General features: G+C 43.3%; 2 protein-coding genes across 2 annotated transcripts; both read right to left on the bottom strand.

Moving 5' to 3' along the window:
• Positions 1-13,644: 13,644 nt before the first annotated feature.
• LOC147497810 (uncharacterized) lies at positions 13,645-14,274 on the bottom strand. Its single transcript, XM_086563018.1, has one exon. It carries the CDS (start codon positions 14,272-14,274, stop codon positions 13,645-13,647), a length of 630 nt encoding a protein of 209 aa, XP_086419144.1.
• A 1,735-nt stretch (positions 14,275-16,009) lies between these two features.
• Positions 16,010-16,573, bottom strand: LOC147497809 (uncharacterized). Its single transcript, XM_086563017.1, has one exon. It carries the CDS (start codon positions 16,571-16,573, stop codon positions 16,010-16,012), a length of 564 nt encoding a protein of 187 aa, XP_086419143.1.
• Positions 16,574-16,946: the final 373 nt, after the last annotated feature.

Raw genomic sequence — 16,946 nt, 5'->3', positions numbered from 1 at the left:
TTCTACGGAATTCTTTGGGTATTATTGGGATTAATACCAAAACAGAAAAACGAAAAAATAAAAAGGAAAAAGTTAATCACCATTCTCAACGTTTCCAATGATTGTATCTTCACCAAATCTCGGTTTCTTCCAGAGTGAATGAGCAGGAACTTCTCCATTCTTTTCCAGTCCAAGAAAGTTCCAAGATCTAGTTATGCATAGTTTTCTTTCTTTACTACAGAAAACTGGTATAACACTTGGATCCTCTACATTACAATGAAAGGATACACAGATCGAACAAATGATAAGTTACGTCTTTTTTATTTTCTCTGTTTTTTAGCTGCTCATTTTTATATATTCCTTGGTGTAACTTTTATGCGTTTTTATATGTTTTAGGTATGTGATACAGTGGAATGTGGATAGGTGTTTGTATGAACCTAAAATCTCACGCCTGCTACAGTTCTCTTCTTCTCCCTTTCTTTTTCTTCTCCTTCCCTATTTTCTTCTCCATTTTCTCTCTAATGCAGCCTTTCTTTATGTCTTCATCCTCTTCTTTTTATAACCCTCCCCTTCCTTTCTGGACCGCCCATCTGTCCCCTCATCTGACGGCTCTCCTCTTTGCCGTACCTCGACCACGTTTGCCCCCTAGGGTTCCGCGACTCAGTTCTCCTGCTCCCTAGGGTAGCGTATTAAGCTGCTTCCCTTCCTTGTCCCATTGACTCGGTCTTCGCTCCTCTATTAAGACGCCCCAATCCAGACCGTCCCTCTTCCCTCCATCCCTCGTCCCATCTTATAGTCGTACCAGTGCCATGTCCACTCTCTAGGGTTTCGCGGACATGATCCCATACTCCCCAGCCTTCCTTGTTACACTGCCTCCCCCTTTTGTCTTTGCCTAAGTCCAGTGTTATATAATGGGGCACTACAAATGCCCCTTCTTGACTTCGCGACCATATAATTGGCCCAAGATTAAGAACTTCCACCTCTTTATCTCCCCTCTAGCTAATATCTGTCCATTTTGGGAAGCGTGTGATGTGAAAGGTACTCATCACGGGCGTTTTTTCTGGCGGCCCCTTGTTTCCTGTGCTCCCACATGTCGTCCTTCGGCTGGAGGCCCAGACGATGCTTCGATTTGCTCGCCACCCTAAAGTTACTTTTTTACCCCCAGCCTATTTAAACCCCCCTCCTTCTTCTTCCCTCACTTTCTTTTTCCTTGTCTCTTCTTTTTCTCTCCCTTTGATCCAACTCCCCATTTTTCTTCTCCTTCAATCCTTCGCCGGTGCGCGTGTGTTTCACTGTGGTGGTCTCTCCGGTACCTTTCTTCACTTCCGACTATCTTTTATGATAAATGTAAAAATGTAGTTTTACCTACGAATAAGTTATGAAAACTCAACTCAAGTAAAACTAAAAATGGACTTTACGTGTGATTATCAAAGTTTTCTACTCTTGAATGCTATCGCAATAGAGTTGGAGTAGAAGATTCGTTCCACTCTTAGTTCTTTAGAATTTACGTTTACTAAGATTATCGGTCTATCCAAAGTTAATGAGAGTATGGAGGAAATTTATACTACGATGCAAGTTATGCTAATAAGATACGATAATTTAACAAATAATACTAAGGTTTGAATCTAGATAAAGAATTAGGGGAATTTGATTCCACCTTGAATCCAACTTAATAAACTAGTATAGATTGTTGTAATCCAATTCTTACGTTATTACGATCAGAATTGGTCGTTCTAATCCCTAATCAACTATGACAATCTCTACCAAATAATGACTAGCATTTGAGGAAATTCAACCTATTCTTATGGCGAATCAACTACCTTCTAGAGTGGAATAGACTCTTACAACTACTTTTACACTACACAATCAAGTTTTCATCAAGGCTTCCTCAAACCCCTCTAATGGAGGTTTAGCCTTGATTCATAAAACTATAATTTCTATATGAATTTAAGCAAGACATGATATAAAGATTCTAAATTTACTTATTTGAATTCAAATGGAAATCTAATCATGCAAGAATTAATTGAAACTAGTAATGACAAATAACTAAATCTATGAATTGAAACTAAATAATTAATGGAAAATGAAACTAGATTATGAAGAACTAACTAACTTTATTGATCTAATGAAGAAATAACAATTGATTCAATAACTAAATTAAAACAAGGTAAATAAAACTAATTAATTCAATCTAAACACTAGATCTAGAATTATCTGCTAATGGCTACCTACAAACTATAATGCTTAAGAGTTAAGTCTTGTGTGTTGAAATGGAGGAGACCATATCCATATTTTCGTGCATGGGCTGAGGAGCCATATTTTGGGCCGGAAAATCGAGCCCAAAGCCCAATTTATTCAGTTCACAGACCCCTTTCCAGCTGGATTTGACTTAAGCAGACTTTTAGTCCACTTTTTCTCCTCTGATTGGGTCAAAGCTTAGACCATTGGAAATCTCTTTCCGACCCGGTCGTTTTGACATAAGGTAGGTCCAATTCCGAGGTCTGAGTCTAAAGATATAGCTTTCGGAAGTTCTGCTGACTTTTGTGCGCTGTTTCTGCCCGCGTTGACTTTTACTTTTCAACTTTGACCGGGATTTTTAAAGACTTTTTCTCCTTGAATCTTGGCCTTTAATCACATAACTTCTTAGCAACCAATCCTTGCTCCTTTATCTCACAAAAGTGACACATTTCTGCACATAATTGACTCTAATGCCTAAAATACATAAAAGCACGTAATCATCATTAACTCTTATTTATTACTCGCATAATTGGTCTAAAAGTATTATTGTTAGGGGGTTAAAACTACAGTTTTGGGCTCTTATCAAACCACCCCCAAACAACATTTTGCTTGTCCTCAAGCAAATATGAGAAATTAGAATAAGTGACCAAAAATGGAGTTCTAACTACTCTCGTTTTGCCGAGTGCGATTGCATTGACCATATGTAACAAGGCCTTAAACCACTAGGAATTCCCTAGTGGATGAGTTATAGACTCGTGAGAGTTTTCCAGTGAAGTTACTCACAAACTTCATCTATATTACAACGACTAAGAAATAAAACTATTGTTTCCTTCTTTATGTCTCAACTATCTATATATCTCACTTAGCAATGAATACAGAATAATCAAGTCGAAACCTAAGCTAATATATGCATAATAATCAATCATCTACGAATAAACATATATACAATGAGTAATACTATGAAATGCACTAGCAGGTCCATTTATGAAAACTCAGAATAACGTCTTTAAGTAGGTCCTCACATAAATGTCAAGACAAAACCACTCGATTTTTTTAAGCTCAAGTTTCTTCTACTCCAATGCTTGATGGGCACACTTTACCTTACAATCTCGATGACACACAAGGAAGCCGGAGACGATCAAACACATCTGCCACTTACTATCACACTAACATATTCCTAATTGAGCTAGAGGTTTTTATTAAGTGTTGTGGGGATTAGGAGATGGTTTAAGAAGGAAGGAAATGGATATTCAAAAAGGACAAGTCTGAGATGATAGGGTCTTCATATTACGTAACTAGAGAAACCCTTGTTCTTTTGCTTCTACACTTTGTTTTCATCTTTATCCTTTTTATTTTGGCTTTTTGACTCATTTTATTCTATTTTTGGAGTTTTTATTTTGAATCTATTTTCATTTTTTTTCCCTTTTCCTTGGATGGAAACTTATTTTCTTTTCCTTTTCTGAAGCAACTAACTAATTTTTGTTTACACAAGTTTTTCCTTTCTCTTTTTTCACTTATCCTATTCTCAGACTCATTCTATAATTGGTAGGTTGATTTTTTCTTTATTTTTATTTTGTTTTGTAAAAGGGTAAAGGATTTGCGGTTTATGAAAGGCTAAAGAAAGGCTCAAAGGAGCGACTAGCAGAAAATAATTCATAGGGTTGAATTTTTGGCTATATCGATCCAAAGAGGGCCTAAATTCTCGCTTAGGATATGGTATAGTAATCAAGCAAGTGGACGTGTGATTTCTCTATCCGGATTTTACTTCTCCCTTGTGTCATTTCTCAAACGTTTCACTCATATAAGGCTTTAGGCTATATTCTCACATGATTTGTAGAATAAGTACTCTAGCCTAGATTTCAAAAACTTACTGCCAAACAATCATAGATACTCATGTAATATATTTATAGAAAGATGTAAAGATTAATATCTACATATTAACCTAAGTTTCTAAAAACTATTTTAATGCAACACTATGTGAGATTTCTAGATTATCAAGGGCATAGAGAAAGAAAACAATACCAATATTCCTAAGTGTATAACATAAACTTTTTATTTATATTTTTGAAATTTTTGATTTTTTACTAGAAAACAAGTGCATACTGTACATATATATATCCTAACAGATGTCTTAATTACACGTGTTTCTATCCCCAAAACAAGAAGCATGCTTTATCCTCAAAGTATATAAATAAAAAGGGTAAAGAAATACCATGTAAATGCGTGAAATTCTAAAACATTTGCAAAACAAGGTTAAAACATACTAATATAGAAAAAGAAAAACAGACACAACTCTATATGAGTTCCACCCGTTATGGGGTTAACAAGAATTAAATTGCTTGGGACATAAGCAGACACTAACTGAAATAAAAACTTACTTTAACTCTCGTTTAATCGTCATCCTCATCCTCTTCAAAGAGATGAGGTTCCTTCGCGTCCTGCCATGCCATGATAACTTGCCAAGCACGTCGCCATGTGTCATCAACTCGTGCTAACCTGTCGAGTGTTACTATGTTTGATGGGGTGTAAGGGGCAACCAAATGAGGTGGCACCTGCCAACCCAGCCAAGTCATAACTCGAAATGAATGAACCACCCAATTGGTGGGTCTCATGACTTCACCCCTTTTCCAATCCGTGAACTGGGTACAGAATTCAGGTAAATAATCGCGCATGATGCGGCAAACCAAACAGGCATAAGAAGATACTTATGCCTCATGCTTTGGGCTCTCTTAAGACTAGCCACTAATACTTGGGGAATGTCATATCAGTGACGTCCTCAGCTAAAGCAAGGAAAACGTCACCAGTGGTACTATTTGAAGAAGTAAACTGCCACTCCCCTAAGATATTCATCAGGATGAATAACATGGTGGTGCCTACATTCAGGGATAGGCTACCAAGGGCTATGTTATAACGCCCTTGGTCCATTATAGGAAACACCCCTCCCCCATAATACTCATGGAAATATGTATAGTTATAGATGTATACATTATCGGTCATATATCTCTACGTGTGCATATGATCAGGCAAGGGCAATCTCGAAACTAACGCTACCAAAGACTTACTGAATTCCATTGTCGAGTCATTAATTTTAAGGGAAATTTTTTTTTCTCCGTCTTGGTTACAATAGAAAGTAATATTATTGTAAAAAAAATGCGATGGTCGAGGTGAATCGAAGTTGTCATCACTTACCAGTAGATGCCTCCATCCTAACTGCAAGATCCTGTCGTGGAACCAACCTCCATAAGTCTCACTTCCCAACAAGTCTTTGAAAGACTGCTCCCGTATGACTATAGGTGATGTCATCACAAAACTACTCTCTAGAACAGCTGCAAACGATCCTGGAACAACCCACAAAAAATTGGAATTTTTTGTGCCTACGGATGTCAGAGTGCAGGGGGCGCTCAAACTATGCCTGGGTAGGGCGCAGGGTGCGCTCAGGCTATGATCGAGTTCCAGGCACTTAGGCGCAGGGCGCGCTTACTTTTAGCTTGGGACGCTCTGGTCTAAATTGAGTGACAGGCACTTAGGCGCAGGACACGCTCACTTTTAGCTTGGAACGGGAGCGGGGTGCGCTCTGGTTTAAATTGAGTAACAGACACTTAGGCGTAGGGAGCGCTCACTTTTTGCCTGGGATGGGCATGGGTCGCACTCAGGTGAATTTCGAGTTTCAGGTGGGCAAGCCGCGGTGTGGCTCTAACTGGCGCGCGCGCCTCCGTCTTGGTGAAGTCTTTGAAGTGAAGAAGATAAGAGAGAAACTTGGGACTGAAAGGTGAGAGATGAAAGTGAGATGTAGTGTGGATTGTGAGTGTAAAATGAAGGAAGTTTGTATAGGTTTTGAGTTTCCAAAACGAATCGGCAAGTTTCCAAAAAGTTTTAAAGCAATTGCCGGAAACAAAATATTTCCAAAACCGAAAACGGAAACAACCCATATTCTCTATTCCAAAACAAACCTAATATCTTTTAGGTGGAATTTAGGATAGTAAATGCCTAACTCATTGAGATTTCATCCTATCACAATATCTACTCATAGCCATGCCAATATCGGCAATATTCCCAACAATCATCACAAACTTACATAATAAATTTTGGATCATATAAAAACCATGCTAAAAGAAATAATACCACCCCCAAACAATTCGGGAAGGTGGGATTAACACTAAAATCAACACATAATTTGAAAAGAACCAAATTATATTAAAATTGAAATTGAAATACAATTAACTACCGAATTCAAATCTAACTATTGAATTCAAACTTAACATCCGAACTAATAAAAACAATAAAAACACATCAATCAATAAACTCTCTAAACCACGCGCTACTGGTTGAAGATGGAGCATGAGATGAAGATGGGCCCGAGCCATCTGTCCTTCGCCGATGACGCTCGTGCCTGACAGATGCCTCTTTAGAAGAAGAACCCCCCTGGGGTGGGAAGTGTTCAAGCATATCTTCTCGGAACTTGCGCTGTGCATCCATATCTGCCTTCATCTGTTCCCAACGCTCATCCTTGCGCTGGGCCCGAGTCTCATATATAGTTACGATGTATGACAGTCTGGCGAGTCCGAAGGTCTTCACAAATTGTATTAAGAGAACGCATGCCACGATGAAGCACCGATATGCGTTCTGCATCAGACGTACATCTTTCCCCGGCAACGGTGCCATTTGATAAATGTAAAAATGTAGTTTTACCTACGAATAAGTTACGAAAACTCAACGCAAGTAAAACTAAAACTGGACTTTACGTGTGATTATCAAAGTTTTCTACTTTCGAATGCTATCGCAATAGAGTTGGAGTAGAAGATCCGTTCCACTCCTAGTTCTTTAGAATTTACGTTTACTAAGATTATCGGTCTATCCAAAGTTAATGAGAGTATAGAGGAAATTTATACTACGATGCAAGTTATGCTAACAAGATACGATAATTTAACAAATAATACTAAGGTTTGAATCTAGATAAAGAATTAGGGGAGTTTGATTCCACCTTGAATCCAACTTAATAAACTAGTATAGATTGTTGTAATCTAATTCTTACGTTATTACGATAAAAATTGGTCGTTTTAATCCCTAATCAATCATGACAATCTCTACCAAATAATCACTAGCATGTGAGGAAGTTCAACCCATTCTCATGGCGAATCAACTACCTTCTAGAGTGGAATAGACTCTTACAACTACTTTTACACTACACAATCAAGTTTTTATCAAGGCTTCCTCAAACCCCTCTAATGGAGGTTTAGCCTTGATTCATAAAACTATCATTTCTATATGAATTTAAGCAAGACATGATATAAAGATTCTAAATTTACTTATTTGAATTCAAATGGAAATCTAATCATGCAAGAATTAATTGAAACTAGTAATGACAAATAACTAAATCTATGAATTGAAACTAAATAATTAATGGAAAATGAAACTAGATTATGAAGAACTAACTAACTTTATTGATCTAATGAAGAAATAACAATTGATTCAATAACTAAATTAAAACAAGGTAAATAAAACTAATTAATTCAATCTAAACACTAGATCTAGAATTATATGCTAATGACTACCTACAAACTAGAATGCTTAAGAGTTAAGTCTTGTGCGTTGAAATGGAGGAGACCAGATCCACATTTTCGTGAATGGGCTTAGGAGCCATATTTTGGGCTGGAAAATCGATCCCAAAGCCCAATTTATTCAGTCCACAGACCCCTTTCCAGCCGGATTTGACTTCAGCAGACTTTTAGTCCAATTTTGCTCCTCTGATTGGGTCAAGACTTGGACCGTTGGAAATCTCTTTCCGAGCCGATCGTTTTGACATAAGGTAGGCTCAATTCCGAGGTCTGAGTCCAAAGATATAGCCTTCGGAAGTTCTGCTGACTTTTATGCGCTGTTTCTGCCCGCGTCGACTTTGACTTTTCAGCTTTGACCGGGCTTTTTAAAGGTTTTTTTTCTTGAATCTTGGCCTTTAATCACAGAACTTCTTAGCAACCAACCCTTGCTCCTTTATCTCTCAAAAGTGACACATTTCTACACATAATCGACTCCAATGGCTGAAATACATAAAAGCACGTAATCAGCATTAACTCTTATTTATTACTTGCATAATTGGTCTAAAAGTATTATTATTAGGGGGTTAAAACTACAGTTTTGGGCTCTTATCATTTCACAACCTCACCAACTCCGTCTTCCCATTGATCGGTACGTTTTCTTGGCCCTCTCTCTTTTAGTTGAACTGTCTTTCTCTTTTTCATTTTGAAATAGTTCGATTTCTAGAATCTGTTCATCTCCCTTCCGATGTCGGACAACGAATCTGGCGACTTGTCCTCTTCCCGTTCAGCGAGGGTATACTCTCCCCCTCCTCTTGCTTCCACTGCAGTACCCTCCACCTCCGGCCGCCTCACTACTTTATTGTCACCCCCTAGAGCTCGTAGACCTAATTTAAACACCATTAGAGCTGCCTACGGCGTTCCAGCCGACGTTATATTAGAACACGTGTCCTCTGTCACCCACTATCCCCATTTGATTTCTCACCGACCGGGCTCTCTTGTCATCACTGTAGGCCAAATGGTTGCCGGTCTACGGCTTCTCCTTACTCTTCTGGATGTCGAAGTTTGCAACCACTTTAACATTCCCCCTTGCCAAGGCATAAGAAATTTCTAGCGGATAATGTATGCCATGAATTCTTACAATAGGACTCGAGAACCCAAGATCACCAGCCACGACATCTACTTTCAATACTATCTCAAAACCAGCACAAAGGATGTCAATATAGGATACCAGTCCTTCTGTGTTCGTCTGAAGAAACAATCTTTTCTCCTTTGGCTTACCACTTTAGATAAAGTTTGGTACCACTATCCACTCTATGTATCAGGAAACTTTCTGTCCGCCGACATCCCCTCCACCCTGACTCTTAACCATCTCGCCTTCCGACTTCGCGGTGAGTATCATAGTTTTTTTCCCGTTCCTTGAAGTGTTTTCCATTTAATCTATTAACTCACAATTGCTCTTATTTATAGGTTGGCGGCCAGATTCCAAATCCAGGATTTATGATAACATCTCCTGTCCTATCTTTGCCCACTCCGTGACCTTGGTTTTGCCCAGGCTGACTTCTTAGGCATTCATCCCACCACCGCTACTCCTTTAGTGCCCATCCCCGCTCTCAACACCTTCCGCGGCTTAACAGGTCATTTTTTTCGTCTTCCCCCTCCCAAGGAGCGAAAGCCCCGCGTGTCTCCTCCTTCAAAGAAGAGGTCTCGCACCCATAGTTCTCACCGCCCCCCTCCTCGAACTTCCTCAGACTCTTCCGCCTCCCGTGACCCTCAAGATCTCCACCTTTCCTCCACTCCCAACGACGTCCTTTCCTACCGCTCTATCTCCCACTGGGACGATCAATTCACCTCTCCCCCCTCACCCCCAGAAGACATGGATGTTCACAAGTAGAAATTGTTCGATAGTGACTCCGATGATGATGTGATGGAAGTCCCCGCCGCCGACATGCATGCACCTGCTGATCAGCCGCCAGCCAAGAGGCCGCGGACGTCCACCTCTGATGAGCCTGTCTCTACAACTCACCAGGCCTCCGTGCCTGAAGGTCCAGCCCCTACTTCTTCACCCTCTCATCCAGCTGCCTCCTCTCCCTACACTCGCCGGCTTGGCAAGGAACCCGCTCAGCCTACCGCCCTGACATCCACTCTTGCAATTGTTGAGGACTTCTGTCCCATATTCAATATGCACAGCCGGAAAGTGAATACGGTGGACTCCGCTTTGGACAATGCCGCCGTGGCCCCCTCCTTGTTTTACAATGCTCATCTGCCTAAGGACATTGCCTATGCGGACGGGGGTTCATTTGACCAACATCGCACTTCGCTGTACACCAACTGGGAAAGGGTATAACTTTCTCTCTCTCTCTCTCTCTCTCTCTCTTTTTTTTTTATCCCTCTCCCTTTTTGACCTAGGTGAGCCTGGACATCTCCTTCATGATCCGCGGCCTTCTCCACACCAAGAATAAGGTGACCACCCTGGAACAGGAGCTTAACGCCCCATTGGCTTGCGAGCGGCCTATGCCGGACTTCAGTCAGATATGGCAGTTGCCAATTTGGCCAAAGTCCAGGCCCAGGATGAACTTAAGTCGGCATAATCCTCCCATCAACTGTACATGGACTCCGTTAACGAGCGCCTACACTGTCAAAGAGAAGAACTTCTCTAACACCACCAGCTCAACTTGAACGCCCTCACCCAACAACATCAGAAGACCGTGGACGCTCAGGCCCACAAGGATGACACCACCAAGATGATGGAGCAGCACCAATTGGACATGACGGCTCTTCGTGACCATTTCAAGTCCCTGGCTAAAAAGAGGGTGGCCTGGAAGGTCCAGGAGGAACTCGACCAGCTCACCCAGGAAGGCCGCCTTCTCCCCGATAGACCCGCCGTCCCGGTGACTGAACCCACTGAGGTCGCCAGCGAACCCACTGAAGCCGGGAACCCTTTTGGCATTCTAGAGAACCTTGTGATGGGCGAAGACCCCTTTCCCATTGCAGTCATTCAAGAGTCCTCCGCTGCCGCCGTTAAAGACGCTGCTAAAGAAATGATCGTTGATTCATCCACCTAGGGAATGCCCTAGTCCTTTCTTTGTATCAAAACCTTGTTATTAACTTGCGACTTGATTCGCCCCCTGTTTATATATTTTGCTGTGTGATTACGTTTTATATGCCTGTTGTCTTTTCCCTTTCGATCTCTTTCTGTTTGTTAGATTTGCAAAGCATACCTCATGTCCCTAGTTAGTCCCTTGCCTTCTCATGAACGCTTTCCTGCAATTTTCCTCCCCTACGCTTTCCTCATCCAATTAGGTCCCTCCGCCGGCTCTACTGCAACGTGCAGTGTGTCCCGTCTTGCATCAGTGATGGGCTCATCCTCTTCGCCACCCCTCTCTCTGATACGCTTCGCGACCGCTTCAAACTCTTGGCTGACAAGAGGGTGGCCAAGAAACTCCAAGAAGAGCTAGAGAGGCTCACCCGAGAAGGCCGCCTTCTCCTTGAAAGGCCTACTCTTGTGATCAATTCCCCCAAAGCCACCAAGGAAGCCTCGTCGGCTCAAGAGGCCCTTACTAAACATCTGCCAACCGTGGAGCCCTCTACCCTTGAGACAACCGCGGCCCTACCCAAGGAAACTACAGAAGGTATCACCGCTGCCGCTACCCAACAAGTTGCTGACGTGTTGCCTGCCAATGATTCTGCTTCTGAAATGATTTAGTGATCTTTGTTTTGTAATCGGATATTTTACTTTCTTGGACCTGTTGTTTGCCATACTTCTCCTACCTCCATTATTTCCTTTAATATGATATTTTATTTTTTATGCTATGTTGTTGCCTCTTTATCTTTTGATTCTAACTATCTGCTTGAATGACACCTCTCTCCTTATGCAAATCTCTACTTCTTTTCCTCAACTACCTTGCCCCCTGTTTCTTTATTTGGCTCGATCTGGCTCTCAAGCCCGCCGGAACAACTCCTCTTGTTCCAGGCACTTTTCTTCTCTAGCGTCAGCGAAGGGCTCATCCCCTCCACTGTATCTCCCTCTGAGAAGCGCTAAAGTTAGGTGGGGCCACTTTCCTTGCCCCATGTATCTATTGCTTCTCTGATCCGTGGAGGCCTCACACCACTCCGCGGGCTCGATCAGGCTCTCAAGCCTGTTGCGGCCACTTTCTTTGCCCCACCTGTCTCTTACACCTCTGATCAGCGGAGGGCTCATCCCACTCAGCGGGCTTGATCAGGTTCTCAAGCTTGCTGGAGTAACTCCGCTTGCTCCAGGCTCACTAAATCTCTAGTGTCAGCGAAAGGCTCATCCCCTCCGCTGCCTCTCCCTCTCCTTGCCCCATGTATCTCTTGCATCTCGTATCCACGGAGGGCTCACCCCACTTCGTGGGCTCGATCAGGCTCTCAAGCCTGTTGGGGCCACTCTCCTTGCCTTATGTGTTTCTTCCATCTCTGATCCACGAAGGGCTCATCCCCTCCGATGTCTCTCCAGTCTCACTCCATCTCTAACATCAGCAAAGGGCTCATCCCCTCCAATGTCTCTCTCCAATAGGCGTTAAAGTCTACCGGGGCCACTCTTATTGCCCCACGTGTCACTCGCCTCGCTGATCCACGGTTTATATTCTTCTTTAAACACTACATATAGCAAACACATTTCCATTCACAAAAGTGCTGGGGTTTTATACATTTACATACATCTCTAGTCCTCTGTTCTGGACCTTCCTTACATTGCATGGGACTTCATTACATTCAGTTGTAAATTTTTTTCAACATTCTTATATTTTAAGGTTTTTTTATCAGTTTACCCTTCATGGTCTGCAACTTATAGGTACCAGAACCTCTCCCACTTCCACCACGGTGTACGACTTTTCCCAATTAGGACCCAACTTCCCATCCTTCTCTTCTTTTGTACTCGGAGTTACCCGGCATAGCACCAATTCTCCTATCTTGAAACGCCGTGGTCTGACCCTCTTGTTGTATTGTCTCTATAGTCTCCTGTGATACTCCTCCAGTCGAATGCGAGCTGAGTCTCTTTTCTCTTCTGCCAAGTTCAAGTTCCCTGCCAATATGCGCCAATTCGACCCCTCTTCCACAACCAATTCGACCCCTCCTCCACAGCCAATATGCGCCAATTCGAACAATCTGAAAATGATTCGACACCGTATGCTAAGGTGAAGGGGGTCTCCTTGGTGCTTGTCCGCGGTGTGGTTCGGTAAGCCCAGAGCACATGGTTCAACTTGTCGGCCTACGCACCCTTCTTATCTTCCACTTTCCTTTTTAGATTGTTCATTATCGTTTTGTTAGAAGATTCTGCCTGTCCGTTGCCCTCGGGGTTGTAGGGGGCCGAGAATCCTTGTTTCACCTTGTACGCCTATAGAAACGCTGCCACCTTAGCTCCCGTGAGCAGTGTCCCATTGTCTGCAATGATGACATGCGACAACCCAAACTGACATATGATGTTCTCCCATAGAAACTTAATCACTTGCGTTTCCTTGACTTGCTGCAAAGGTATGACTTCTATCCATTTAGTAAAATAGTCCGTGGCTGCCAGCATATATCTCCTTTTGCCACTGGCCATGGGCAATGGTCCCACAATATCCATAGCCCACATTGCAAAAGGCCACGAACTCGAGACATTATGCAGGGGTTCTGCGGGTGCGAATATCAGCTGTGAGAATCTTTGACACTTGTCACATTTCTTAGCGAAGTCCACTGCGTCCTTCTTCATATGGGGCCAAAAGTAGCCTTGTGTCAAGAGTCAGTGCGCAGTAGTCCTTCCTGCGGAATGGCTCCCACAATCCCCTTCATGCAACTCTGCAAGCACCTCAGATGCTAACCGCAGCCCTAGACATTTTAACAATGGCCCACTGAAGTTCTTTCGGTATAACTCACCTTCCACCAGCACATATATCTAGGATGTCTGTTCCAATCTTCTCTTTTCTTTCTTGTCCGCCACCTCCTTTCCCTCCAAGAAATATCTAATGGGACCCATCCATCCCCCTTCTTCTTCAGTGACCTGACATACCTCTACCACATCTTCCGTGCTCGGCTTGTCCAATCTCCCTACCCGTATCATCCTTTCCTCTGACCCGGGTATGGCTGCCGCAACGTATGCCATTGTGTCCGCGTGTCTATTCTCACTGCGACCCAGATGTACAAATTGGAGCTTCACAAACTTGCTAGATCTCTCGCGCACCACCTTCAAATACTTAGCCATTTGCGGGCATCGAGCAGCAAACCATCCATTAGCTTGACACACCACGAGATTTGAGTCTGAATACACGGTCAATTCCTTTACCCCCAGATCCTCGGCCATTCTCAGTCCCGCTATCACTGCCTCATACTCCACTTTGTTACTGGATGCCGCGAAACCTAACTTCATGGTCTGTTCTATTATGTTGTTATCAGGTGTAACCAACACAACCCCTATGCCGCTGCATGCATCAGTGGCAGACCCATCTGCGAATACCCTCCATCCATTCCTCTTATCCCAAGGGTCCAGTAAGTCGGGCTCCCTTTCCCTCTCCGGTTCCATAACCATCTATTCTCCCCAAGTGGGATCCTCGGCGGGGAACTCAGCCAGAAACTCCGCCACTGCCAGCGCCTTATCCGCGGTCCTTACCTGATATTGTATCTCATACGCGCTAAGCATCACTGCCCATTTCAACATTCTCCCTGACTTTTCTGTCCTTAATGCCTGTTTGAGAGGTAGGTTTGTCACCACCACCACGGAGTGCGACTCGAAGTAGGGTTTCAGCTTGAGAGCCGAGAAGATTAATGCCAGCGCATACCTCTCAATTCTACTATACCGCGTCTCTACGTCCAGTAATGTTTTGCTTTGGAAATACACCGATTTCTCCACTCTTTCTACTAGACGGACCAGTACTGAACTTACTGCATACTCAGTGGTCCCCAAATACAAGTACAACTTTTCCCCCTCTTCTGGCCGAGACAATAAAGGAGCCTTTCCCAAATACCCCTTCAACTCTTGAAATGCCTCCTCGCATTCCGCTGTCAAAGAGAAATCCGGGGTACTTCTCAACAATCGATACAGTGGCCTGCATTTATCAGATGATTTGGAAATGAACCTGTTCAACGCCGCCACCATTCCAACTAGCCGCTGTACCTCCTTAACATTCTGCGGTGAAGGCATCTCTATCAAGGCTCTTATTTGCTCAGGATTGGCCTATATTCCCTGATGAGTCACGATATAGCCTAAGAACTTTCCCGTGGTCACTCCAAAGGTGCATTTCTCTGGATTCAACTTCAAATTGTACTTCCACAGTATCCCGAATGTCTCCCGTAAGCCTTCTAAATGCTCCTCCTCGGACATGCTTTTTTCCACCATGTCATCTATGTATATCTTAATCCCTTTCAGAATCTTGCTTTCAAACATTTTCTCTCCCAATCTTTGGAAAGTGGCTCCAGCATTCTTCTGCCCAAATGGCATCCTTGTATAGCAGTACGTGCTGCTTTCTACCACAAATGCTGTTTTCTCCTAATCCGGCCGATACATCGCGACCTGATTATACCCCATAGACGCGTCCATGAAAGAGAATATTTTGTACCCTGCCATCCTATCCACCAACTCATCTACTCACGACATGGGATAACTGTCGTTCGGATACTCTGTAATCACATCCGTGAAATCGACGCACATACGAACTTTGTCGTTTTTTTTCGGTACTGCGACCACATTGGATAGCCACTCGGTGAATTCCGTTTCCCGTATTATTCCAGCTCCCTTCAACCGCGCCACCTCTTTGCGAATGCCCTCCGCTACTTTGGTCTAACGCTCCGCATCCTCTGCCTCACTGGCTTGGCATCTTCCTTCATGTGTAACTTATAACATGCAAATTCTAGGTCTAATCCCGTTACATCCTCAATGGTCCATGCAAACACATCTCTATTTTCTGACAAGAATTGTATCAATGTACTCTTCCAATCCTCCGGCAGACTGGATCCTACCGATGTGAACCTTTCTTCCTCCCTGTCCCCAATACTCACCACTTCAATTTCATCTAGCGTCTTCGGACCCTCCGCTGGTTCCAACTTTCTCTCTGCGGGGGCACATTGTAATTGCTATGCTTGCCTCTTTCTAGGGTGGGAACTTTCTTTTTCTGTTATGTGGACCAATCGTTTCACTGTACCCCTATGACTGTTCTTGGTCGTCACCTGATCTCTGCGGACTTCATGTTTGCCTGTCGGAGTAGAGAATCGTATCACTTGATAGTACGTGGATGGGACGACCTTCATCTCATGGATCCATCGCTTCCTTAAGATTGCGTTGTCTTGGACGCAGAATCTACCACCATGAACCGTGCGAATACTGTCACCAGACCCGTGGTTACCGGCAACAAGAGTTCTCCCATAGGCTCTGTCATACTTCCATTGAATCCGTATAAATTAGTTTGCGGAGGCCTCAACTGCTTAGGATCCATTCCCATTTCTTCTAAAGCTCTTTTGAACAACAAATTCACCGCGCTGCCACAATCGATTAACACTCTTTTCACTAGGTAATTTCCCATCGCCACCGTGATGACCAACGCATCCTCATGGGGAGAGTCTACTGCCCGCAAATCCGCTTTGCTGAAGACAATCCTGTCTTTGTCCTCTGCTAACCTTACCCTTGGTCGTGGCATATCAGTCCCGTCATGGATCTGCTGGATGCTCGCGGTCCTCCTCACCTTATCTCTATGGGCATTATGACTTAGCACCTCCCCACTGAAAATCACATGAATAGTTCCTAATATATGATCCTGTCGCGGCAAACGCTCCTCATTCTGTGCACCCCTCACAAACTCTCTCATCTTACCCCTTTCCACCAATCTCTGAACCATTCACTTTAGCACGTAGCAGTCATCAATCTCATGGTTTCGCATCTGGTGGTATGCGCACAAAGGTTTATCCGGTAGCTCTATTGGTGTGTTCCGCGGCCCTTTGTACCCCTACATGTTTTTAATCAACGACAATATTTCTCTCAACGGTCTATTCAGCGGTGTCACCTCTATCTCCCGGTATGGCTTCCTTTCTCTATTCTCCCTTCGAACCCCTTCCCAGACTTTTTATGCTCTGGGGTGGCCGTGGTACCCGCCACTTTCCCTTTCAGACGTCCCTTCCCTTCGGTGTTCCCTGTCTTTCTCTAACGATAAAATAGCTTTCCCTAACCTCTTAGACTCCTTTTGTAAAGTGTCCTCATACCTGATGTATTTT

This window comes from Coptis chinensis, chromosome 5 (genome assembly GCF_015680905.1).
Source record: "Coptis chinensis isolate HL-2020 chromosome 5, ASM1568090v1, whole genome shotgun sequence".
In the NCBI taxonomy this organism is placed as follows: domain Eukaryota; kingdom Viridiplantae; phylum Streptophyta; class Magnoliopsida; order Ranunculales; family Ranunculaceae; genus Coptis; species Coptis chinensis.
This window is presented reverse-complemented; position numbering and strand designations above follow the sequence as displayed.

Excerpts from the sequence above, each read along its gene's own strand:
- LOC147497810 (XM_086563018.1), bottom strand. The coding sequence starts at position 14,274 with ATGGTTATGGAACCGGAGAGGGAAAGGGAGCCCGACTTACTGGACCCT.
- LOC147497809 (XM_086563017.1), bottom strand. The coding sequence starts at position 16,573 with ATGGTTCAGAGATTGGTGGAAAGGGGTAAGATGAGAGAGTTTGTGAGG.